Genomic DNA, 25,052 nt, shown 5'->3' with positions numbered 1-25,052 from the left:
GCAATAATAATAAAATTAGTAAATACCTTTAAGTAGAAATGTAGCATAGTTCTTCTGATTCGCTATGTCAGTTACCTCATGTGCAGGGCATTGCAGTAGCCTAGGCATCCATAGCTATGACCACATACATTGTGACAGTTAGCTGTTAGTGGTCATTGCTATGGATATCTAAGCTACTGCAATTTGCTAATATTTTTATACCGACTACATAGTGGGATAAGATCTTGGCCATTGGAATACACCTCTAAAGGATAACTAACCCCTTCACCCCCGAGCCTGGTTTTAACCTTCATGATCAGGCCAGAATTTACTGAATTTGTTTTGGGGGGCAAGGAGCAATTTCGGTTTTCCTAAACTTTTGTACTACAAGTAACGTGGAAGCCCCCTATATTTCCATTAACAGATGACGGACTAGAGTGGGATTTGTTTTTTTTGTGTGGACTAGTTGAAGCTTTTATTGGGAGCATTTTATACAACATTTTGAATCGCATTTGTCTGGCACTCTACAACGAGCACTAACATCGGGATTTCCATCTAAATCTCCGAGTGATGTGATTCATATGAATCCACTGAGGGATCCATTCACTATAATGAAGAAGCAAAGTTACTCTGGACTCTGCCTGGCATCTGTTCAGCGCTGTCCTTTTTTTCCGGAAGTGCATAAAAAGCTGCGCTAGACCACGTTTTTATGCTTGCCTATAAAGACGGACACCGCTGGATCATAAGCTAGATGGTGTCCACAGTGCCTCCACCTGCCTCATTTAAGGTAATCTTCCACCGGGGGCTTCTATCTGAATCACATATTTCAGAGATTTACACTGGAACTCTAGTGCCACCTATTGGAAGTAGCTATCCTAAAAGTCTATGTCGACCCTTTAACGAGCCTTGTCACATGACTTAGGATAAAAGCCAAACCAGAATCTCAATTTGCAGACACTGTTCTGTGTCAAGAAAGGCAATGGTATATAATTGTGAGAGATCCACTTAGCAATTATTGTGCTGGATTTGGTAACACCAATTTTTGATTGTTTTACTCTTCATGTTCCTTTCTATGAAGTTGGCAATGGCCAGGTGTTGGTGCTGCCAGGAAAATGAAAACTTACTACTGGTTTATGCATTACATTGCATCACAGCTGATCCTGAGGGGTCTTGGCATAACATCATTGATTGACTACTGCAGGCATTTCCTGCTTGTATTGATAGTACCTGCTTCTTTGAAGCCCAAACATGGCAGTTTCACTAGCTTGTGTCTAAAGGTTTTGTACCCAAACCTTTGTGTTCAGTCAATAAGGGAGTTCCCCGGATTTTACACTATGGTTGGTTCAATGGAGTGTGACCAATGTACTTTCAGCAGGATTATGTCTGATACTGCAGATAAGCTTCTTTCACATAGATTGGTTGTCCAAGAAAACCTCCAAAGGCTTAGTGACTCAATTCTTAGTGCCTGTTTATTGGGCTATTCCTGGTGTTTAGTGTTGTCCACAAGACTTTACATCCTGAATTCACGTCCCTGGGTACTATAGTTTTATACCCTTTGTCACAATCATGAAATATTTTTATTTTTATTTTCACAATTCAATCTATTTCAAAGCACTTTTTTGAGAACTGCAAGGATCAGTTTTTACCAGTGCAAAAATTACTTGAGACTTGTTTAGAATGTATATATCTATTTATTGGAAATCCTCAACAAGTCAAGACGTTTATTAGGAGTGAAGTAATTCTTCTCATTGCATTATACTTGGTAGCTTTTCTTCAACCTCCCTAACTTGAGTAGCCACCACCTTTCCGTCAATCACCTCTTCTACGATTGTCTTAATTTTTCGGCTTCTGAGGAGCTCTGGAAGGAACAAAATACAGTAGTTAAAGGTAAAGGTAAATATGTGAATTAGAATCGCCGACAAGTAGTGATAACCAAATCTGAAAACCTACTGTTTGAGCACGGACCCCAAACACAGACATCTCCAAGATATATAAAGGTAATAACTGACAAAGCAGCAGTAATAAAATAAGAGCAAAAACTGCCCGCTTTTGATCTGATGTCAGGACTTCTTTAAAGGGAATCTGTTACCGCAAATTGGCGGGCTATGTAAATGCCCTGTGTCCGGTCCGATGGGTGGCGTTTTGTCTTCTTTTCTCCACCCCATCCTTCCCCGCTGTCCACAATATTTTCGTAAATTTGAGTAGATGTCCTCCATAGTTCACGCGTGTGCAATGTAATCTTTCCTTGCGCACGTGCAGTATGCTTTGCCCAACTGCGGGCAAAGCCGAAAAACATTACTGTGCATGCGCCGGCGCGGTATGTCCCGGAAGTATCTTGCTGTGTTCCGGGACATAGTGCGCGTGCGCATACGCAGTAATGCTTTTCGGCTTTTCCCGCAGTTGGGCAAAGCATATTGCGCATGCGCGAGGAAAGATTGCATTGCGCACGCCCAAACTATGGAGGACACCTACTCAAATTCATGAAAATATTGCAGACAGCGGGGAAGGATGGGGTGGAGAAAAGACGAAACACCACCCATCAGACCAGACACAGGCCATTTACATAGCCCGCCAATTTGAGATGACTGATTCCCTTTAAATAGGTGCTTCAGAAAAAGCCAAATGTGTATGCAGCTGTTTCAGACAGTCCCATTCAGTTCTATAGAAAGAGACATTGCTTTCCGTCTTGCTCTCCAACTGAGAATGAGGATTTGAGACTCCTAAGTTGGAGTCACCCCTCCTACCTTTATAATCTGTCTAATATAAATCTTCATTGTATTTTATTTTAATCTGCTCCCCTTCCACAGTTCCCTGCAGTCTTTAGTCTTTAAGTTGTTTCTCGGTAAAGATATTTGTATTATTACCTCTTTGTCTCTCTTCTTCTTCCAACGTCATGATGCTAAAAAAAATGTAAAAAAGACATGTAATATTATTGTGTTTTTTAGACGTATTTTTGTGATGTGCTGGCATCATTCAGCATGTAAAATTCAAGTTATGGGGAATCAAGTTCTAGACTCATGTGAACCATATGCTGATTGAAAACTTTCCTATCCTATGACATTGTATAAATTTCTACACTTAAGTTTATCAATAATAACTCACGACACTTCCTCCCCTTCAAGCAGACGACGGTAAGTGGCGATCTCCATTTCCAGGCGGATCTTGATGTTCAGAAGAAGCTCATACTCATGAGACTGGCGTCCCATGTCTGACCGGATCTGTAGCAACTGAGCTTCAATAATGCTGATCCTTTCCTGTATCTGGGACAGCTTAGCAGCATACTGAGCATTAATACTTTGAAGTGTGTCACTTAGAGCGTTTTTCTGTTGAAGGAAGATAACAGATGTTAATAATGGAAAATCAACAGGATTTAATTTCAGTAGCAATTACATTTTTTTTTAAATTCAGTACAGAAGGAGATAGGCTATTTGAGAAGAAATTGTCCTGACAAAAAAATCTTTGAATACAATGAACTATCTTGGACATTTCTTAGACATTTATGACATGCCATAACTATTTGATACATAGGACATGCACTATTGTCAAGAGCAAAGGCCTTCCATCCTTGTTCTGTCTTACAAGGTTGCTGCTGGGCACCTCATCAGGCCAGTTGAAAGAATGGTCAATTCCTCTGTTCATTACATCCTCTTGGCTCCCCCATATACAAAAATGCTTGTTTTCATGTAACTTTCTTGAGTTCTCCTTGAGAGAGCTTCTAAAAGACTGTCAGTAGCTTATCACTCAGCTGAAGAAAAGGATTGAAATTCTAACAACTGGATTCTTCTCCACACTTCACATGTTGGGGAATTTCAGTGAGCTTGGCAGATTTTAGTCTAATGTCTATGGAGCCCTTTATATCCTGCCCTAATCATTACTCTAACAAGCACTGATACAGTTCGTTGCATATACGTTGGCTTGCGAAACTATTGACCTCCCTTGGCATTTTTCATGTTTTGTTATCTCACGACCTTGAATTTCTCTGTTTTTTATTTTTTGGAGGGTTTGCATCAGATCATCTAAAGAACATGCCTATAACTGTGAACATTTGATTTTCTTTGTTGTTGTTATTGTGAAGTAAACAAAAAATAGTACAACATAACTGAAAACTTGCGTGCATAACCATGTACCCCCCTAAAGTCAGTAATTTTTAGAGCCTCCTTTTGCGATATTTACAGCTGCAAGTCACTTTCGATCAGTCTATATGACCTCTCCACATCTTGTCACTGGGATTTCAGCTCATTCCTCTAAGCAAAACTGCTCCAGCTCCTTCAACTTACATGGTTTTCTCTGATCAACAGCAATCTTCAAGTCAGACCACAGATTCTCCATTGGATTAGGGTTTGGACATTGACTAGGCCATAACAAAACATTTACACGTTTCTCCTTAAACCACTCGAGTGTTGCTTTAGCAGTTTGCTTTGGGTCATTGTCTTGTTGGAAGGTGAACCTTCATCCCAGTCTCAAATCACTGACATTCTGAAACAGGTTTTGCTTGAGAATATCACTATATTTCCCACCATCCATCTTCCCCTCGCTTCAAACTATTTTCCTTGTTCCTGCTGCCGAAAAACATCCCCACAGCATGATGCTGCCACCACTATATGTCACTGTGGGGATGATATTCTTGGGGTGACGAGCTGTGTTGGTTTGGCGCTAGACTTAGCATTTACCTTGAAGGCCAAAAACTAAAATTATGGTCTCATCTGACCACTGCCCCTTCCTCCATACATTAAGGGAGTCTCCCACATGTCTTTTGGCAATCTCACATCAAGCCTTGCATAAAGGCCACCTCCTGCGGACTTCATTTCACTAAGTGTGTAACTTAAGGTAATTGCTTGCACCAGAAATTTTAAGGGGCTTCATAGCAAAAGGGGTGAATATATATGCACATGCCAATTTTAGTTATTTGATCCTATAAATTTAATTTACGCCTATATTATTTTACTTTCACGTCACCATCTTAGAATATTTAGTGTTGATGCATCTCACACAAATCGGAAAACAAAAATATTTAAACACCGGTTGCAAAGTAACAAAATAGGCAAAAAACCAAGACTGGTGAATACTTTTGCAAGCCACTGTATCTAATCATCTGCATGTGCAAACTGCATAGAAATAAACAATTGTTACAAAAGCCATCGCCGTACAGTTTGCATACTTTTGTTAACACATCCCTATTCATACAAGAGGATGAGCTGTTGGTCAATGAGGATTTTTACATCCGCTTAAAAGATGTGATCAGCTGACAAATGAGCTGATCTGTAACATCCTTTTAACGTTCGCTTAGCCAATCATCAGCCGTACGTCAAACTATTTTAAGTAGTATATAGCTACAAAATCAAGTACTTTTACTCTAACAGAGACTCGGAAAGAAGTTTTAAATCCTATGAGTCTCAAATCTGAAAATTACATTACATAGTAGAGAGGACAAGAGAATGGGCTACATATTGAATAATATTAAAAAGAGCTAAAAGATTTGAAGAAATATCCAACCATATATATGTGACCATACAGATATCGGATCTACTGAGAATCATAAATGCTATAATCCATACCGTGCTCAGTTCTGCTTGAAACTCGATTTCCAGACTTTGTAAACTGCGTTTCAACTCTTTAATTATGACCTTGGTTTTCTCCAGCTCATTAGTTTCTGTTACTATCTGAATGCTTACAGTTTCTATCTAAAAAGAAGCAAAAAAACAATGCACATAAGAGAGGTGGTTGATAGGAAACAGGGATCTGTTCTCCTATATTCAGATGTTGAATCTGTCCCTAGGTCCAGTGTGCTCTGTGGACGAGCTGTAGCCACTGAGGACAAGAAGACCTGCTTGGTCACATGAACTTTATAGTTTTTAGCACACAATCTACAAATAAACTAGAAGCTTCATCATACTATAGACCAGTGTGACAAATGTGGAAAGTAAGCGAGAGAGAACATGCAGGATTCAGCTAAAAAGAAAAAATTAAAAAAACTTAAGAAAATATTAGTGTTGAAAATTTGCACTATAGACCCAGATAGAATATCTTACTCTGTGTAAACTCTACAGTAATTCCAAACAGATACAGTTAGGTCCAAACAGGGTGGCACATGTTAAGGAGCTGAAACTCCTAAACCCTTCATCCAATTTTAATGTGGATACCCTCAAATGAAAGCTGAAAGTCTGAACTTCAACTGCATCTGAATTGTTTTGCTTAAAATTCATTGTGGTAATGTCTATGACCAAAATTAGAAAAATGTTGTCTATGTCCAAATATATTTGGACCTAACTGTATAAGTGAGGTAGGATGTAAATGTAAAGTAACTACCATGGTAATGGAAATTGATGTTCATGTGGTGTCCAGATATTAGTGGGACCACCTTCATTCAGAGTTGGGCAAATAGTCACAACGAAGGGTTGTGGAGAGTGGTAAATTAATGTAAATCAGTTGGAAGTTCAGTGAAACAGTAAAAGCAAAATTTACAAAACTTCTTCATGTCCTCATCTTCTAGGACATGTTCCTCTTTCAGCAATGAAGTCCATATGGCAAATTGTCTCACTTCTGCTCAGAATAGTTTTTATTAAGTAATTGCTCATGCTAATTTATTATGAGCTGAATATTGGTAGTTGCCATTGTGAACAGAAGAAACTGCTGCCATAAAATACTTGGATCCTCTACAGTATACTATTCTAATGCCCCATCTATCTAGTTTAGGTTAATATTTATTGTATTGTAAGCTGTGGGAATGGTTGCACACACTACTCTTAGGACTAGGAAAAAATTGATTTAAAAAAAGAAAAAGCGACAGACCCCATTCAGCAAAGTATTTGTCCTTGAGTTGTCTATGAACTTTTTGAAATCTGTTGTGTCTTCGTCTGTAGGAGAATCCTTTTGCCCACAACAGGGCAGGAACAAACCAAATAGTTTATTTTTTTTCATTTTTATGCTTACACCCTCTTATGGTATCGACTTATTGTGTTTTGTTCGCAAACTTACCTTGCTTTCATATTGTTCCTTTGCCTCTTTCCTTATCTTTTCCACTACAGTTTCACATTGGACTCTCATGTCAGCCAATATCTTGGCCAGATCCACAGGAGGTGCTGCATCCACTTCAACGTTGACTGTTCCACCAACTTGCTTGCGGAGTACTAAAACCTCCTGAATGCCAAGAAACATGTTATGTTAGATGATATTATTTCAGAACATGCAAAAATTCAAGCAGCTTGTACATAGATTGTGTTATGACTACTTAAGGTCATATATGAAGGTCATGATGTGAGCTGATGGTAAGTTGCTCTATGCCTATGGAACTGATAGCTGAAAAAACTCATGTGTTGCCCAAGTTCACACATAGACACCTGTGCCTGATAGTGCAGTACAAACTATACATATGGTACACATTGTGCCAAATACAGTGATGACAAAGGTGCCAAATGTGGTTTAACAATGACCAACTTACGTCTTCATGGTTCTTCTTGAGATAGGCCAGTTCTTCTTGCAGAGCTTCAATCTGAAGCTCAAGGTCAGCTCTGGTCAAACTGAGGTCATCAATTACTTTACGGAGTCCCATGATGTCTTGTTCCACCCCATATCTCAGAGCCTGCTCAGTTTCAAACCTACAATGCATTGATAGTTAAAGAAAACTATATTTAAAAAATTATAGGTTAAAGTAGCAGCTTTTATGATGTCTAGCATTTGAAGGGGCCCATCAACACCCAACATAACTGAAACTAACCACGATGGAAAGTTGGAGATTCCCAATCTACTGATGCTGAAAATATTGAGGCATGAGTATGCTGAAGGGAGAGGGAGAAGCTCAAGGTGTCACACATGTAGGATTTGAGCACTTGGTTGATGAAGAAATAGGAGAAGGACTTTGGAAAAAAAGACCTTAATGATCATAGCCTTTTCATTTCTTGAGCTTACATTCTCTTGATTGACTATGGTGGATTAAGGCTGCATTCCAAGTTTTATTGTAGGCTATCTTACTTACATGACAAGGTTATAGCTTTGGGTTGTGATGGAGAACCTACAAACTTATATCTATATACAGATGGTTAGCTAGTCAGCAAAGGCCAACAGAAATTCTACCATGACATAATTCATGTGCATAGTAAGCAAAACTGAAAAATAATGGTGTTCATATACATTAGAACAACGGCGGATGAAACTTCTGATTTTGATTGGACCAGCCGACTATCTATTCTAAGATGTTTGGGAGCCTCCTGACTTAGCCCCAATGGATGAATTTGAGAAAGAAAGCAACATTGGATTTCAACAGTGGATCCTTCAGTCCTCAGAAAAGATGAGAGGAAGAGTCTGACAGCATCTTAACCCCCTCTTTCTATTGAAAACAACCGCACATTTGGTCAAGCTGAGCAGTTACATTTATAGATGGTTTGCTGACAAGTTAACAACACTATTGTAAGATAAATGGGTTTCACTCTTTAAAAGACATTTGTTGGTTTACTCTACGATGAACAGATAGTGCACAGGCAGATCTGTGCATAAAGTGGGAAGTAGCCACTGGTTTAGGAGACCTTAATACATCAAGCAAATAAGCCACACCATCAGCTGATTGTCCTGAGTACTTTATAGGTGTTTTCCTTTATTTTTCAGATTAGATTGATTCATGGGGCATGGAATGGTTGAGACTTTAACCAGTGACATAAGGTGAGCTGGAACTTCAGGTGTCAGCTGTAGTGTAATCTGACCTTTGTTGTATGCTGTAATTATGCAGCCATTTGTTGGAATAGACTCCTCATTATTTATTTATGGCACATTGAGCTCAGCATTTTGCAGGTATTTTTAGTATTGTGTAATTACCATCATCTTTAGAATATTGATTAGATTTATGTTTTTAGCTATAATGTGCTGAATTCTGTAGGATTAGATCTAACATCACATCTTGGACATTTCTTCACTAATGGATTAATGTGCTGTATGGATGCATTATTATGGTGCCAATAACCTGTTATGGGTTCATGTCAAACTTTTGTATGCTTCTAACTGTAAGTAGAGGAAAATAGAGGATATTCTGTGTACCTAAAGAAGCGCCTGCAAAGTAGTTTAACCAAACCTACCAATTTAGTTAGGACAAGCCCACCATCCATTTAGTATAATAATAATAATTTTTATTTCTATAGTGCCAACATATTCCACAGCACTTTACATTTTAAGTATGGAGGTGTCCTTACTTTCTCTCAATGGCTGATATCATAGGGTATAAGCTGGCAGCAGCTTACTTTCTCTCTCCATTCATAAGATATGCATGGGCACTCAACTTGAAAGTACGTGTGTATAGGTGGGTTGGAAGAAATAGCTGTCGGCCGAACACGTGTTGGTCAGCTTGTCTGATTTGTGGAAGTCAAACATATGGAAAACATGCCTACTAAGCTGTTTCCATAACTCTATGTATAAATACCAGTAGTGTGTCAGCATATAACGAGGAAGCGACATCTAAAGCGAAACGCGCGTTGGGGTACGTGGCCGGGGTTAAGGCAGGACGAAGCACCTATAATGGGTAATTATCTCGTAGTTTATTAGAACTAATCTTTTTAACAACAATGCATAATGTAGGATACTACAGTGCGCTATATTGAGTGCATGTTACCTTTATGACTATTTATATATCTAATGCATATATATCTATGTGCACAAGCACTTAATGAACCGTTGCATTAGATTTTAATGGAATTACATACCTTTTTTTACTTTTCCCTTTTGTTTGCATTTATAATCATTAATCCTGACCTTTCCTTTGGCCCCTATTCACACCCATGGAGTGAATGACTGTCTTCAGATTAAACCCATATGTTAAATATACATGCATAATGCTATGAATACAATTTTGTGTAATTTTCCTCTTCCTTTGGAATTACTTATTTTTTGTGTAATAATAAACTTTGATATTTTTTATTGTCATTTTTTTGACTCAGTTTTCTTCTTTTTTTGTTGCTGTTTCCATAACTTCCAAAACTCCCAAAGGATGTCGACCTGTGAAAATGCCTTTAATGTTGAAGATGGGAAAACCTCTCTAACCTGCAGCTAGCACAATTTCATCAGAAGTAGAAAAGATTTCCTTACTTGAGTCTGAAGTCATCAGCTGCCAATTTAGCATTGTCGATTTGCAACAAAACTCGAGCATTGTCCAAGGTAGCAGTCAGTATCTAGAAGAACACAATACATAGTCATTTTTCTGTAGCCATACCATTTTTCTTGAACATTGGCGACACTTTGTTTTGGTCAAATGTAGCAAATCACAACTTTTAATGATGTAATGTGAAGCAATGAGTCATTTTACCCAGAAGAAGACTCATGATGTTACATATAGTTCTGTTCAATCAAGTGATTAACAAAATGTAGCTAGATTTGTAAATTCAAAGGGATTTACTCCTTTGATGACAATCAAATGGATTGACTCATAAAGATAATCTCCAACTATATTACATATTAGGGCAAATGGACATTGTTAGGGAAGTTCCATCACTTAGGACTCCCTTCTATATAAAGCGTATAATGGCCGCCTGACTCTCCTCCAATGTATGACGTGTTGGGAAGGAAGAAGCAGGCACATTGGAAGGGTCTGGCTCTCTGACAGCTCCTGGCCCTTCTTGTATTATGGTTGGTAATCTATAATATATATATATATAATCTATCTCGGCTGATTGGTAGGATGCCTTGAGTTTTAGAGGTGTCGATGTTAAAAGCAGTTTGTTAGTGCAAAATGACTAATTTATCCCTTTAATCCATAGGTTCATAACACAAAGGACGCCATCCTCAGTACCTTCTCAACAATAGAATCCTAATGACCTTTTCACGCACCTTGAAATACATAATTTTATCCTATTTCCCTAGTTTTAAAAAATCTGTTAGTAAACTAGTAGAAATGCTAACTCTTCTTGACACTTTGCATTACCTGCACATCCATTCAAAAGCCTTTTGCCTTGTGCGCCTGAGGTTTATATTCTTTAGGAGTACACCACCTCTTTACTATACAACTTGTATTTTTACTACATTTTTATTGCCATCCTGTCATAATTTGTACCAACTTCTATATTTGGATTTCTCAAAGTATCTTGTTTGCCTTCCTATATCCCAGTAGAGAATTTGTATGAGCTATGATACAGATTTTGATATTATTATAATTTTCTTTATATATATATATATATATTTTTTTTTTTTTTGTTCATTTACACAAATATGTGCTCACTATCTATTTTGTCTTTTGTACTTATCATTAATAGTGATGAGCGAATATACTCGTTACTCGAGATTTCTCGAGTATTTTTAGTGCTCGGAGTTTTCGTTTTTCTTGCCGCAGCTGAATGATTTACATCTGTTAACCAGCTTAAGTACATGTGGGGACTTCCTAGCAACCAGGCAACCCCCACATGTACTTATGCTGGCTAACAGACGTAAACCATTCAGCCGCGGCAAGAAAAAATAAAACTCCGAGCACTAAAAAATACTCGGAGGACCCCCGAGCGTGCTCGAAAAATCTTGAGTAACGAGTATATTTGCTCATCACTAATCATTAAGTCTGATGAAGGGTCTCATTACCTGAAACGTTGCTTGTAGAGAATGAGAAATACAGAGATGGTCTTTTGTTTGGTCTGGAATTTTTTAATAAGTCTACAATTGAGGTCAGCCTGCTGTTCTACTTTTCTCTACCTATATTACTACTTTGAGAGGTGACCAGCTCACAAAAGTGGCGTTGTTTGTGAAAAAATCTTTTGTAATCGTCCCCAACCTCTTACTACAATAGAATAATAGCAACACAAAAACAGCTACTGTTTGCATTCTTTATGTATAATTGTGCTTATGCAGTCTTAATTAATTATAATCCCTTACAACTTCTCAAAACAGTTTCTTTATTCGAGGCCAGGATTTCTGCCAAGAAATAGCATCCTAAAACATGGCATCAGAAGTAAATTGAAGAAGCTGAAGAAAGTGCGGAGGCAATATGAAGTCAACCGCTGCCAAACAAATGATATTTGTGTAATATTCAATCTATTGGCAGACGCCTAATTACGACGCAGATGATGCATGTAAATGAAACCGTGCGGCTATTGACAATGATGCATTGTTACTTTGTCATTGAGCTATTTGTGACAGGTGTGATGTAGACGGGTGCGATAATATCTCTCTAATTTTCCTCTGGCTGAGAGGTTTCCTCACAATGATCTTTTCACTTTGACGGTTCCCTCCCTTAATCGCTCCGCAATTTGAATTCTGCTTTCTTGTTATTTGACTGTGTTTGATCATATATCAAAGTGCCGTATATCCACCCGATGTTACTCATGTAGTGATGCTTCTATACCATGTCATTCTATATGGGAAAATACCATAGTCTTCAGGGAATTATTTCCACATATTGTATATGCAAAAACATGTTGAAAATGAAGTGTCATTGACGTAACCATTCATTTCTTTTGTAAGTCAGGGCTGGAACTGGTGTAGCTTTTCCTTTCCTGGAGGACATAAGCATCATGTGTTAAACATTTAATGTGAATATCCACCCTGCTAATAATATTTCCTATAAAATTAATGTCACAATTCTTTTTCCCTGCAGCCATCACTAGGTGGAGCTTCGGAGCTTAATGCATACTGAACGAAAAATTAAAAACTGTATGCAGTAAGAATTGAATATTCTCTAGGGCTATGCACTGGATTTGGAGCTCGGTATCAGTAAAAATGAGCAATAGCCACTACATACATATTTTAATTGTTTTTACCATGTGGCGTCTTTTTGTCTGTACATTAATAAATAAACAGTGACTCATTTTGGGTCATCCCTTTGTATGGGCATACTTCTTTCTTCTTTTTATATCACTGTAAAGATTGAGTACGGTACTTAAAACAGAAAGTCACTAAACTGGAAGGACATTAGTGGAACAAAATATAATAAAGCATGTCTTGCTTAGGGTGCTTTCACATTGCGTTTTCAATTGCACATTGCACTCGTTCAGTGGCCCCGGCAGAGTTTATGCCCAAATCTTCAGCAAAACAGGGTTAAGATGTATGCACCGACGGGGTCATAGACTATAATGGTGATGGCAGAGTGAACGTGCACTCCGGCGTGCTTCATTTACGGGAATGTACACCTACAGGAGGCGGACACTGTTGTGAATTCTGTGGCTGAGTTCACTTCTGTGGTCATAAGTGGTATTGCAGTCTCTGGGCTTCCTCCCTCAGGTGTTTTGGTGAGCTCGTTGGCTGCCTTGCTATTTAGCTCCACCTGAGTCTGTCTTCCTTGCTCCTTGTCAATGTTCCAGTGTTGGATCTGAGCTACTGCATCTTTCCTTGGGCCTGCTGCTCTGCTAGATAAGTGCTTCTAGTTTGTTTTCTGTTTTTTTCTGTCCAGCTTGCTATTGTCTTTTGCTGGAAGCTCTGAGAAGCAGAGGGGTGCACCGCCGTGCTGTTAGTTCGGCACGGTGGGTCTTTTTGCCCCTTTGCGTGGTTTTCGTTTTAGGGTTTTTTGTAGACTGCATAGTTCTCTTTGCTATCCTCGCTCTGTCTAGAATATCGGGCCTCACTTTGCTGAATCTATTTCATTCCTACGTTTGTCTTTTCATCTTGCTAACAGTCATTATATGTGGGGGGCTGCCTATTCCTTTGGGGTATTTCTCTGAGGTAAGTCAGGCTTGTATTTCTATCTTCAGGCTAGTCAGCTCCTCAGGCAGTGCCGAGTTGCATAGGTAGTTGTTAGGCGCAATCCACTGCTGCTTATAGTTGTGTGAGGATAGATCAGGTACTGCAGTCTACAGAGATTCCACGTCTCAGAGCTCGTCCTATTGTTTTTGGTTATTGCCAGATCTCTGTATGTGCGCTGATTACTGCACGCTGTGTTGCCTGATTGCCAGCCATAACAGTACAAGGAGCCACACCAATGATTCCCAATAGAGGGAAAAAAGAAATCCTGACATCATTTTTTTTTCTTAGCTCTGTCTTCAGTCTTTTTTTTCCCCTAGACATTAGAGTGCTTCAGGACACAGTTGTGGACATGGATATTCAGGCTCTGTGCTCCTCAATGGATAATCTCGTTGTAAATGTACAAAAGATTCAAGATACTATTGATCAGAAATCGATGCTAGAACCAAGAATTCCGATTCCTGATTTGTTTTTTGGTGACAGAACTAAGTTCCTGAGCTTCAGAAATAATTGTAAGCTATTTTTGGCCTTGAAACCTCATTCTTCTGGTAATCCTATTCAACAGGTTTTGATTATTATTTCTTTTTTGCGCGGCGACCCACAGGACTGGGCGTTTTCTCTTGCACCAGGAGATTCTGCATTGAGTAATGTTGATGCATTTTTCCTGGCGCTCGGATTGCTTTACGATGAGCCTAATTCAGTGGATCAGGCTGAGAAAAATCTGCTGGCTTTATGCCAGGGTCAGGATGATGTAGAAGTATATTGTCAGAAATTTAGGAAATGGTCAGTACTCACTCTGTGGAATGAATCTGCACTAGCGGCTTTGTTCAGAAAGGGTCTCTCTGAAGCTCTTAAGGATGTAATGGTGGGATTTCCTATGCCTGCTGGTTTGAATGAGTCTATGTCCTTGGCCATTCAGATCGGTCGTCGCTTGCGCGAGCGTAAATCTGTGCACCATCTGGCGGTACTGCCTGAGAGTAAACCTGAGCCTATGCAGTGCGACAGGACTATGACTAAAGTAGAACGGCAAGAACACAGACGTCTGAACAGACTGTGTTTCTATTGTGGTGATTCTACTCATGCTATTTCTAATTGTCCTAAACGCACTAGGCGGTTCGATAGCTCTGCCGTTATTGGTACTGTACAGTCCAAATTCCTTTTGTCCATTACCTTAATGTGCTCTTTGTCATCGTATTCTGTCATGGCGTTTGTGGATTCAGGCGCTGCCCTGAATCTGATGGATTTGGATTATGCTAAACGTTGTGGATTTTTCTTGGAGCCTTTGCGGTGTCCTATTCCGTTGAGAGGAATTGATGCTACACCTTTGGCCAAGAATAAGCCTCAGTACTGGGCCCAGCTGACCATGTGCATGGCTCCTGCACATCAGGAAGTTATTCGCTTTCTGGTACTGCATAATTTGCATGATGTGGTCGTGTTGGGGTTGCCATGGCTACAAACCCATAATCCAGTATTGGATTGGAACTCTATGTCGGTAACCAGCTGGGGTTGTCAGGGAGTACATGGTGATGTTCCATTTTTGTCTATTTCGTCATCCATTCCTTCTGACATCCCAGAGTTCTTGTCGGACTTTTAGGATGTATTTGAAGAGTCCAAGTCTGATGCCCTACCTCCGCATAGGAATTGTGATTGTGCTATCGATTTGATTCCTGGTAGTAAATTCCCTAAGGGTCGTTTATTTAATTTGTCCGTACCTGAACACACCGCTATGCGCAGTTATGTGAAGGAGTCCCTGGAGAAGGGACATATTCGCCCATCGTCGTCACCATTGGGAGCAGGGTTCTTTTTTGTAGCCAAGAAGGATGGTTCGCTAAGACCGTGTATTGATTACCGCCTTCTTAATAAGATCACTGTTAAGTTTCAGTATCCCTTGCCATTGATTTCTGACTTGTTTGCTCGGATTAAGGGGGCTAGTTGGTTTACTAAGATTGATCTTCGTGGTGCGTATAATCTGGTGAGAATCAGGCAGGGAGATGAATGGAAAACGGCATTTAATACGCCCGAGGGTCATTTTGAGTATCTGGTGATGCCGTTCGGACTTGCCAATGCTCCATCTGTTTTTCAGTCTTTTATGCATGACATTTTCCGTGAGTATCTGGATAAATTCTTGATTGTTTACTTGGATGACATTTTGATCTTCTCAGATGATTGGGAGTCTCATGTGAAGCAAGTCAGAATGGTTTTCCAGGTACTGCGTGCTAATTCCTTGTTCGTGAAGGGATCAAAGTGTCTCTTCGGTGTGCAGAAAGTTTCATTTTTGGGGTTCATCTTTTCCCCTTCTACTATCGAGATGGATCCGGTTAAGGTTCAGGCCATCCAGGATTGGACTTAGCCGACATCTCTAAAAAGTCTGCAGAAATTCCTGGGCTTTGCTAATTTTTATCGTCGCTTCATCTGTAATTTTTCTAGCATTGCCAGACCATTGACAGATTTGACCAAGAAGGGTGCTGATTTGGTTAATTGGTCTTCTGCTGCCGTGGAAGCTTTTCAGGAGTTGAAGCGTCGTTTTTGCTGTGCCCCTGTGTTGTGTCAACCTGATGTTTCTCTTCCGTTCCAGGTCGAGGTTGATGCTTCTGAGATTGGTGCAGGGGCGGTTTTGTCACAGAGAGGTTCTGGTTGCTCAGTGTTCAAACCATGTGCTTTCTTTTCCAGGAAATTTTCTGCTGCTGAGCGTAATTATGATGTGGGCAACCGAGAGTTGCTGGCCATGAAGTGGGCATTCGAGGAGTGGCGTCATTGGCTTGAGGGTGCTAAGCATCGCGTGGTGGTATTGACTGATCATAAGAACTTGACTTATCTCGAGTCTGCCAAGCGCTTGAATCCTAGACAGGCCCGTTGGTCGTTATTTTTTGCTCGTTTTGATTTTGTGATTTCATACCTTCCGGGCTCTAAAAATGTGAAGGCGGATGCTCTGTCTAGGAGTTTTGTGCCCGACTCTCCGGGGTTATCTGAGCCGGCGAGTATCCTCAAGGAAGGAGTCATTGTGTCTGCCATCTCCCCTGATTTGCGGAGAGTGTTGCAGAAATTTCAGGCTAATAAACCTGATCGTTGTCCGGCCGAGAAACTGTTCGTCCCTGATAGGTGGACTAGTAAAGTTATCTCTGAACTTCATTGTTCGGTGCTGGCCGGTCATCCAGGAATCTTTGGTACCAGGGAGTTGGTTGCTAGATCCTTCTGGTGGCCATCTCTGTCACGGGATGTGCGTGCTTTTGTGCAGTCCTGTGGAATTTGTGCTAGGGCTAAGCCCTGCTGTTCACGTGCCAGTGGGTTGCTTTTGCCCTTGCCGGTCCCGAAGAGGCCTTGGACACATATTTCGATGGATTTCATTTCTGACCTTCCCGTTTCTCAAAAAATGTCGGTCATTTGGGTGGTCTGTGATCGCTTTTCTAAAATGGTCCATCTGGTGCCCTTGGTTAAATTGCCTTCCTCCTCTGATTTGGTGCCTTTGTTCTTCCAGCATGTGGTTCGTTTACATGGCATTCCTGAGAATATTGTTTCTGACAGAGGTTCCCAGTTTGTCTCGAGGTTCTGGCGAGCCTTTTGTGGTAGGATGGGCATTGACCTATCTTTCTCCTCGGCCTTCCATCCTCAGACTAATGGCCAGACCGAACGAACCAATCAGACCTTGGAAACATATCTGAGATGTTTTGTTTCCGCTGACCAGGATGATTGGGTGTCATTTTTGCCGTTGGCTGAGTTCGCCGTTAATAATCGGGCCAGCTCGGCTACCTTGGTCTCTCCATTTTTCTGCAATTCTGGGTTCCATCCTCGTTTCTCTTCAGGACAGGTTGAGTCTTCGGACTGTCCTGGTGTGGATTCTGTGGTGGACAGGTTGCAGCAGATCTGGACTCAGGTAGTGGACAATTTGACCTTGTCCCAGGAGAAGGCTCAGCTTTTCGCTAATCGCAGACGCCGTGTGGGACCCCGACTTCGTGTTGGGGATTTGGTTTGGTTATCTTCTCGTCATATTCCTATGAAGGTTTCCTCTCCTAAATTTAAACCTCGTTTTATTGGTCCGTATAGGATTTCTGAGATTCTCAATCCGGTGTCTTTTCGCCTGACCCTCCCAGACTCCTTTTCCATACATAATGTATTCCATAGGTCGTTGTTGAGGAGATACGTGGCACCTATGGTTCCATCTGTGGAGCCTCCTGCCCCTGTTTTGGTGGAGGGGGAATTGGAGTATATTGTGGAGAAGATTTTGGATTCTCGTGTCTCTAGACGGAAACTCCAGTATCTGGTCAAATGGAAGGGTTATGCTCAGGAAGATAATTCCTGGGTTTTTGCCTCTGATGTCCATGCCCCAGATCTTGTTCGTGCCTTTCATGTGGCTCATCCTGGTCGGCCTGGGGGTTCTGGTGAGGGTTCGGTGACCCCTCCTCAAGGGGGGGGTACTGTTGTGAATTCTGTGGCTGAGTTCACTTCTGTGGTCACAAGTGGTATTGCAGTCTCTGGGCTTCCTCCCTCAGGTGTTTTGGTGAGCTCGTTGGCTGCCTTGCTATTTAGCTCCACCTGAGTCTGTCTTCCTTGCTCCTTGTCAATGTTCCAGTGTTGGATCTGAGCTACTGCATCTTTCCTTGGGCCTGCTGCTCTGCTAGATAAGTGCTTCTAGTTTGTTTTCTGTTTTTTTCTGTCCAGCTTGCTATTGTCTTTTGCTGGAAGCTCTGAGAAGCAGAGGGGTGCACCGCCGTGCTGTTAGTTCGGCACGGTGGGTCTTTTTGCCCCTTTGCGTGGTTTTCGTTTTAGGGTTTTTTGTAGACTGCATAGTTCTCTTTGCTATCCTCGCTCTGTCTAGAATATCGGGCCTCACTTTGCTGAATCTATTTCATTCCTACGTTTGTCTTTTCATCTTGCTAACAGTCATTATATGTGGGGGGCTGCCTATTCCTTTGGGGTATTTCTCTGAGGTAAGTCAGGCTTGTATTTCTATCTTCAGGCTAGTCAGCTCCTCAGGCAGTGCCGAGTTGCATAGGTAGTTGTTAGGCGCAATCCACTGCTGCTTATAGTTGTGTGAGGATAGATCAGGTACTGCAGTCTACAGAGATTCCACGTCTCAGAGCTCGTCCTATTGTTTTTGGTTATTGCCAGATCTCTGTATGTGCGCTGATTACTGCACGCTGTGTTGCCTGATTGCCAGCCATAACAGGACACTCAGACGTAGTAGACTGAAATTCCAACAGGGCCACTGAATGGAGCAGAGACGCAATGTTAAAGGGAACGTGTAAAAGAGAAAAAGAGGTTAGATTATACTCACCCAGGGGTGGTCCCGGTTCTGTTCTGGTCTGATGGGCGTCACGGTCTGGTCCGGGGCCTCCCATCTTCTTATGATGACGTCCTCTTCTTGTCTTCATGCTGCGGCTCCGGCGCAGACGTACTTTGTCTGCCCTGTTGAGGGCAGAGCATAGTACTGCATTGAGCAGGTGACGGGAAAGGTGAGAGAGGCCCGGCGCCTGCGCACTGCAGTACTTTGCTCTGCCCTCAACAGGGCAGACAAAGTACGCCTGCGCCGGAGACGCAGCATGAAGACAAGAAGAGGACGTCATCGTAAGAAGATGGGAGGCCCCGGGCCAGACCACGATGCCCATCGACCAGAACAGAACCGGGACCGCCCCTGGGTGAGTATAATCTAACGTCTTTTTCTCATCTTTCAGGATATATCGGGGGCTTATCTACAGCATTACGGAATGCTGTAGATAAGCCCCTGATGCAGGTGGGCTTAGCTAACCTTCCATTTTGGGGGTGACAGGTTCCCTTTAAAGCACTTTTAGTCTTGATGTCTTGAGGGTCCTGTTCTTGTCTTCATTATTGAGGAGGATGGTGTCTATACCCTGTACTGTGCTGATATCTATACTTAAATGCCATTAGAACCAACTTATGAGGTCATTCCTGAGATTTAATGTACAAATCCACATTATTAAAATCAATTAGTTTTTAAGTCCAATATTCTCTTACTGGTGCCATCTATGGAGATAGCTTCTCATAGGTAGCACCAGTGAGGCAGCTTCCTTTCAGAAGAGAGGTAATTTGCATGTTTTTCCCATATAGCATTACTCCACATACTCAACTGGCGTCCTGAATCCTGAAGGAGAGTCATACTCCACTCAAAGCTCAGTCTGATACCGTAAAAGACAAAGTAAATTCTAAAAATATTATGGACGTGAAATGTATCCAAATTCTCTAGAGGTTATCTGGGTTCACCATTTAATGAGACCTTCAACATTATTGTACTTAGTAATACAATGAAAACTCTTTGAGACAGCCACACTAAAACCGTCTTCTAGGAGGCTGGTCCTCTTAATGAAGGTAATCAGTAGCCAAATGATATAGTATCTGTTATTGGAAATTTGGTCTATATAAAGGTGCTGGTTTATTCAAAGATGTCCTTTCGGGAGAGTTAATTGCATATGACTTAAGGACATTTCATGGAAAGAACTTTAGCGCTACTAGACTATGTGGTTGTTCGTAGCAATGACTGGCTTAGTAGATAGATCGATGTTAAATTTGTGTGAAAGTCTTAAGTTTCCATGTTTGAAAAAAAACATACATGCAATTGATTTAATGATGTTACATGTTTCAAGGTCTGAGTTGCATAGTTTTTAGCTAAGAGAATGTATATTGAGATAAGCGTGCCATTCCCTGGTCTACACTATTCTGGGTCAAAGGTGTATATAGGTGTGGACGGTTAGTTATATAAAGCAGGTGACTTCATCAGTATCTTTACTAACCATATAAGGTTACAGAAGATTGAAGAAGAGGGTTGGACTCTCAGGTGTTCAGGGACACAGGTCATGGTTTACTCAAAAATATATTTCTTCCTGGTAACACATCTTTTAGAGTATGTAGCAAAATCCATACTAACATTAATTTGTGTGAAAGGATAGAAAACTAAATTCATAATTTAAATTTTGTTTTAAGCCACTTCTCTTTTTTGTCTTGTGGTTTTCACTGATGTGTTTGGCTAAATTCATCAAAATTCACACAATTTATTAATTGCGCAATGGAAAAGGAGCTATTTTTGATGTCTCTAACCAGTTTTGTAACATTTTAGTGCAAAAAAGTCACACGTTTCATTGTGCAACATTTTTTACCATATTTATATATACCGTATATGTGTTTGCCTGTTTTTGTTGTTTCTTTGTTCGACTCTGAGGGATGGGTTTAAGGTTTCCAGATATTTTTACCTGATTTATCATTTAGAACTTTACAAAAAAAGGCATAAATGTACTCGAGCCCCTCCACTGAAGTAATGTCTATATACAGTATATTATTTTACTCTAATGGAAGGACTGGTGTACTTTTGCAACAAAATTTGAGCCTTTTTTGAAAAGTTTGAAATGAGTCAGGTAAAAAAAAAACATCTGAAAGTCGTAAACCCAGCACTCAGAAACAACAGGCAAACACATATAAACAGGCATATAAACACATAAAAAAAGGCGGTAATGGAAAGATAAATTTGATACAGAGTGAATTAGGGCTCATTCAGATGTCCTATTTTTTCATGTATGAGAAGATCAGAGTTTGATCACAGTATGGTACAAGTGTCATCCAAATTTGTTGTAAGTGGAGAAATTTAAAAAAAAAATAATAAAGTAATCCACCTTCTCCATTCTGACAGTCCATGAAAATCGATGTCATCCAAGTGTGGTACAATATTTTCACTAACCCATTGACTTGCCAATTTTGATCCAACTCTCGGATCAAAGTTGGATATTTTTCCAAGATTTTCTTCTGACCCCTCGGTCTGAGGAAACAATTGGTCAAGTGAATTGCCCTACAGACTATCACAGGTACAAGTACTATCCATGAAAATCACCAATAGCACTCAAACATGAAAGTTGGATGTCTGAATGAGCCCTTAATTGTAGACCGTGATGAAGGTAAACCCAAAATGTTAGTGTTAGTGTACAATATTCAGGTATAGGTTGGGAACAGCAGGGACTGGCCCCTGTGGGTCCCTGTGCAGGAAACGGTCCCTACCACTCCCTGTATAAGCAGCAATTGGCACAATACATTTGGTTCACTTTGTAGAAGCAGAGGTAAACTTGTGAATTAGGGTCAGGTAATAATTCCATGCAGCTGAACAGTACGCCCCCAGAGTCGATGCTACTGGTAGGCCCTTGGCACCCTAGTCCGAAATTGATCAGGGATATAAACATTTCTTGTCGAGCAATCTTTAAGACTTCTCAATATTTACAGATACAGATTACATTATTTTTCAACTAGTTTTTAGCTCTTCAATTAGTATATAAATCTGTGGATATTTTTCAGCAGTTATCTTCAGCCTTAGTTATATCCATACATTGTAATTTAGCTGAGCTGCAATACCAGATGTGCCAAAAACATTAGGGGCTCTGACACTACTATGAGCATTGGTCCCACCCCTATTGTAAAAGTTTCTGGTAGCTCTACACCCACTCTATACAAAATGATAGGTCATAGATGTTAAAATCTAAAACTCTGATTTTTCTCAACTTTTTAGGAAGTTGCCCATAATGTCGACACCTTTAGTGGTGACATTGGGTTTGGGATCTACTAGTAAAGAGATGGGTAATTCTAGATACATTCTTTAATTACTAATGTAGTGCAGTACTGTACGTTTGCTTTACTCATCTGATAAATCATATAAACCCATATTCTAACATAATTATGTAATAGATAATGGAGTTTCTGTGACAGCTGGGCATTAATATGACCCATATTAATAGTAAAGCTGTTTGGCAGATTGCTTTCGTTTGGGTCGTGTGGCTATCATAACCATCTAATCTGTTCTGATTAGAAAATATTACTCGTAGCCAACTGTTTATGACTGATAAATAATTGCTCCCAAATATTCCTTCAATAATTCGTCATTTATACCACTGGTCTGTGCCAAGACTTAGGCCTAATGTCACGCAATGGGTATTTTCGATATTTGCTTAGTGTGATAACGTAAATTGCCCCCACTCGGATCTTGTATAAAATATTGCTGTGCATCACTAAAAGTTTTCAGCAGTATACAAAGTCTGAACCTCTAGTTAGGGAAATCGCAGAGATGAGTATCACTCAAGGAAATTCTTTGACCCGGGTGATGGAGAGGAGGAAAACATAGATTCACCCCTAGTAATTTTTGCATAGTGCAGTTAAAAAACGGGACATAATGCTATTTTTTGTTCAACTCATTAGTTTGTAGCCACTTGAGAGATAGTTGGTGGTGGGCCTCAGGTAAGGGGAAACTTTTTTTTATCTAGCTCTAAATATGGCTGAATACTTTCTTCAAAATTCAGAACATTTTGGAAAATCATTTCCCCTGGGGATGAAAAATGACATTATGTTGCTGTGAATGAAGGTCTATTCATATGTTGATGACCATTGGATTCATTCTTGTCTGCTGCTATCTTAAAGGAAAATATTTTTAGAGTATAACTTGGCAAATCCTTAGAATCCCAAGGCAATTCATCATGCGAATTCATCATGTGAATTAAGTAGCCTACACATGCATTTAGCTTGGTCAAGACATGATGTCCTAAAGCTAAGGACTCATTTGGTCAAACTAGGTAATGGCTGAATAGCCTAGTTGAAGGGTGAGAACCTTTTTCTTTAGCTCCGTTAATGTCTCAAAAGATTAACAGCCTGCAGCATATGCCTTCATTATATATTGTATATAGTTTCAATACCCTCGCCTTCAAGTATTATGGCTGATATCTAACATCCACCACAATTACACTGTGTGCAAAAAGTGTTTTTAAGGTGGTCAAAAACAACCAGGAAATGCTTCTTTGAGGAATTTTTCAGTTTTCTGATGTGGGTTTTTTCTTTCCTGATTTCATTGTTGCTGCTTTTATGGAGCAGATTCCATCAGGAGTTGCTTTAAAGAAGTGTCCTGCACTTTCTCTTATTCCACCAGCCATTTTTAAAAACAGAAAGTGAAAAAAAACATTCAAAGCACTGAAACTATGACCAGAAAGGAGGATTTACAATAAAACTTAACTGGAAGAGTACGTAAAGTTTTTTTAAGTGATTATTGAGGCGTATGCTTCAGGCAACTCCTCAAAAACCTCAGTGTATATATACATGCCCTTTTTTTTGCAGACATTCACTCTGATAGTGCAAGCATGCTATACGGATAGCCTGCAAAACTGTTGTCCATATAGACAAATCTGACTAATTTCCTTCCATAAAAATACCATTGATGGTTGTGGACATTCTTAGCGGGTACATAAAACAGTTGATGCCAGGTAGTTGGCAATGGAACAAAATTCAAATGTCTGCATTACCAGACATAGCCTACGGACAACAAGGGCATATTTTCTGGAAAAATAACAGACTCTATTTTCTAATCCTAGCCTTCCATAAGCCATCTGGTTCTTTTTTGCAGAGCAGATCTTTACTAGATACAGTAATAGTTTAAACCTTATTCTGTCACTGACAGGCCTATTATATTTTCAGTGATAGATCACTTGAGTAATAATTTATGATGTTTGCTCAAGAACTACTAGCAACATTATGCCAAAGTCAACATGACAGACATGAACAGCCGTTGTTACACCCTATGTACTTTTTGTCGTTCAAGTACGGAGAAGTGAGTGGGTGGTACATGTTTGCATCTCGATCATTTTAAGCAAACTTAGAATAATTTAATCCATTTTAATATTTTTTCAAATTGAATTATATAAAATTTTAATAGCTCACCTTGTTCTTCAGATGTTCAATTGTTTGGTAATAATCTTTATAGTCGGCCTCCACAATGCCAGAGTGTTTGCTGTACCACTCCTTGATCCTCAGCTCTATCTCCCCATTGGCCCTCTCCAAGGATCGTACTTTATCCAGGTAAGTAGCAAGACGATCATTCAGGTTTTGCATTGTTTCCTTCTCATTTCCAGCCAGGAGGACATCACTATTGGTGGCAATCTGGAGACTGCTACCGAAGGAACCACCAAAACCTGAACCGGTTGAGATTTTGGTCCCATACCCACCAGCTCCGCCATAAACACTTCCGGCATATCTTGATACTGATTTGTTATAGCTTCCTCCAGAAAATGTTGGAGCTCTGTCTACAGAACCTAATCTCTTGTAGCCGACTATGCTGTAAGACATGGTGAGGTTAGACTTGCCAGTTAGTGTGAATGGACTTGAGAAATGACTGAAGCGTGGAAGAGAATTACTGTTGATGGAACTCCTTATATCCAAGAATTACAGCTCCTCCTCCTCCATAAAAGTGCAATATACCTCAACTGCTGATAAGTGAGGCATGAAAAGCTGAGCAAATAAAACCTTTGAATCCTATAAAGCCTTGCTTTCAGGTTCATATGCAGACCTTAAAAAGTCATTACACTTTATTGTATATCTTCAGATCTGTACAAATGACCATCCATACTAGTTACATAAATCTGGCTTCGTTCCTGCTTGGCATAAGCTGTGCCCTTCATTGTGTATTGCTTAAAATG

The 25,052-nt window shown here is 40.2% G+C and overlaps 1 protein-coding gene across 1 annotated transcript; it reads right to left on the bottom strand.

Annotated features, from left to right (window-relative positions):
* Window positions 1-1,647: 1,647 nt before the first annotated feature.
* LOC138664671 (keratin, type I cytoskeletal 42-like) lies at window positions 1,648-25,052 on the bottom strand. The gene is made up of 8 exons (XM_069751574.1): window positions 24,298-25,052; window positions 10,045-10,127; window positions 7,418-7,574; window positions 6,955-7,116; window positions 5,535-5,660; window positions 3,082-3,302; window positions 2,844-2,878; window positions 1,648-1,837 (listed from the first exon to the last, which is right to left on the bottom strand). The coding sequence occupies exons 1-8, from the start codon at window positions 24,700-24,702 to the stop codon at window positions 1,725-1,727; spliced, it is 1,302 nt and encodes a 433-aa protein (XP_069607675.1). The 5' UTR covers window positions 24,703-25,052; the 3' UTR covers window positions 1,648-1,724.

Source organism: Ranitomeya imitator, chromosome 2 (genome assembly GCF_032444005.1).
Source record: "Ranitomeya imitator isolate aRanImi1 chromosome 2, aRanImi1.pri, whole genome shotgun sequence".
Classification (NCBI taxonomy): Eukaryota; Metazoa; Chordata; class Amphibia; order Anura; family Dendrobatidae; genus Ranitomeya; species Ranitomeya imitator.
Note: the sequence above shows the minus strand (reverse complement) of the source record. Positions and strands in the feature narration are given on the sequence as shown.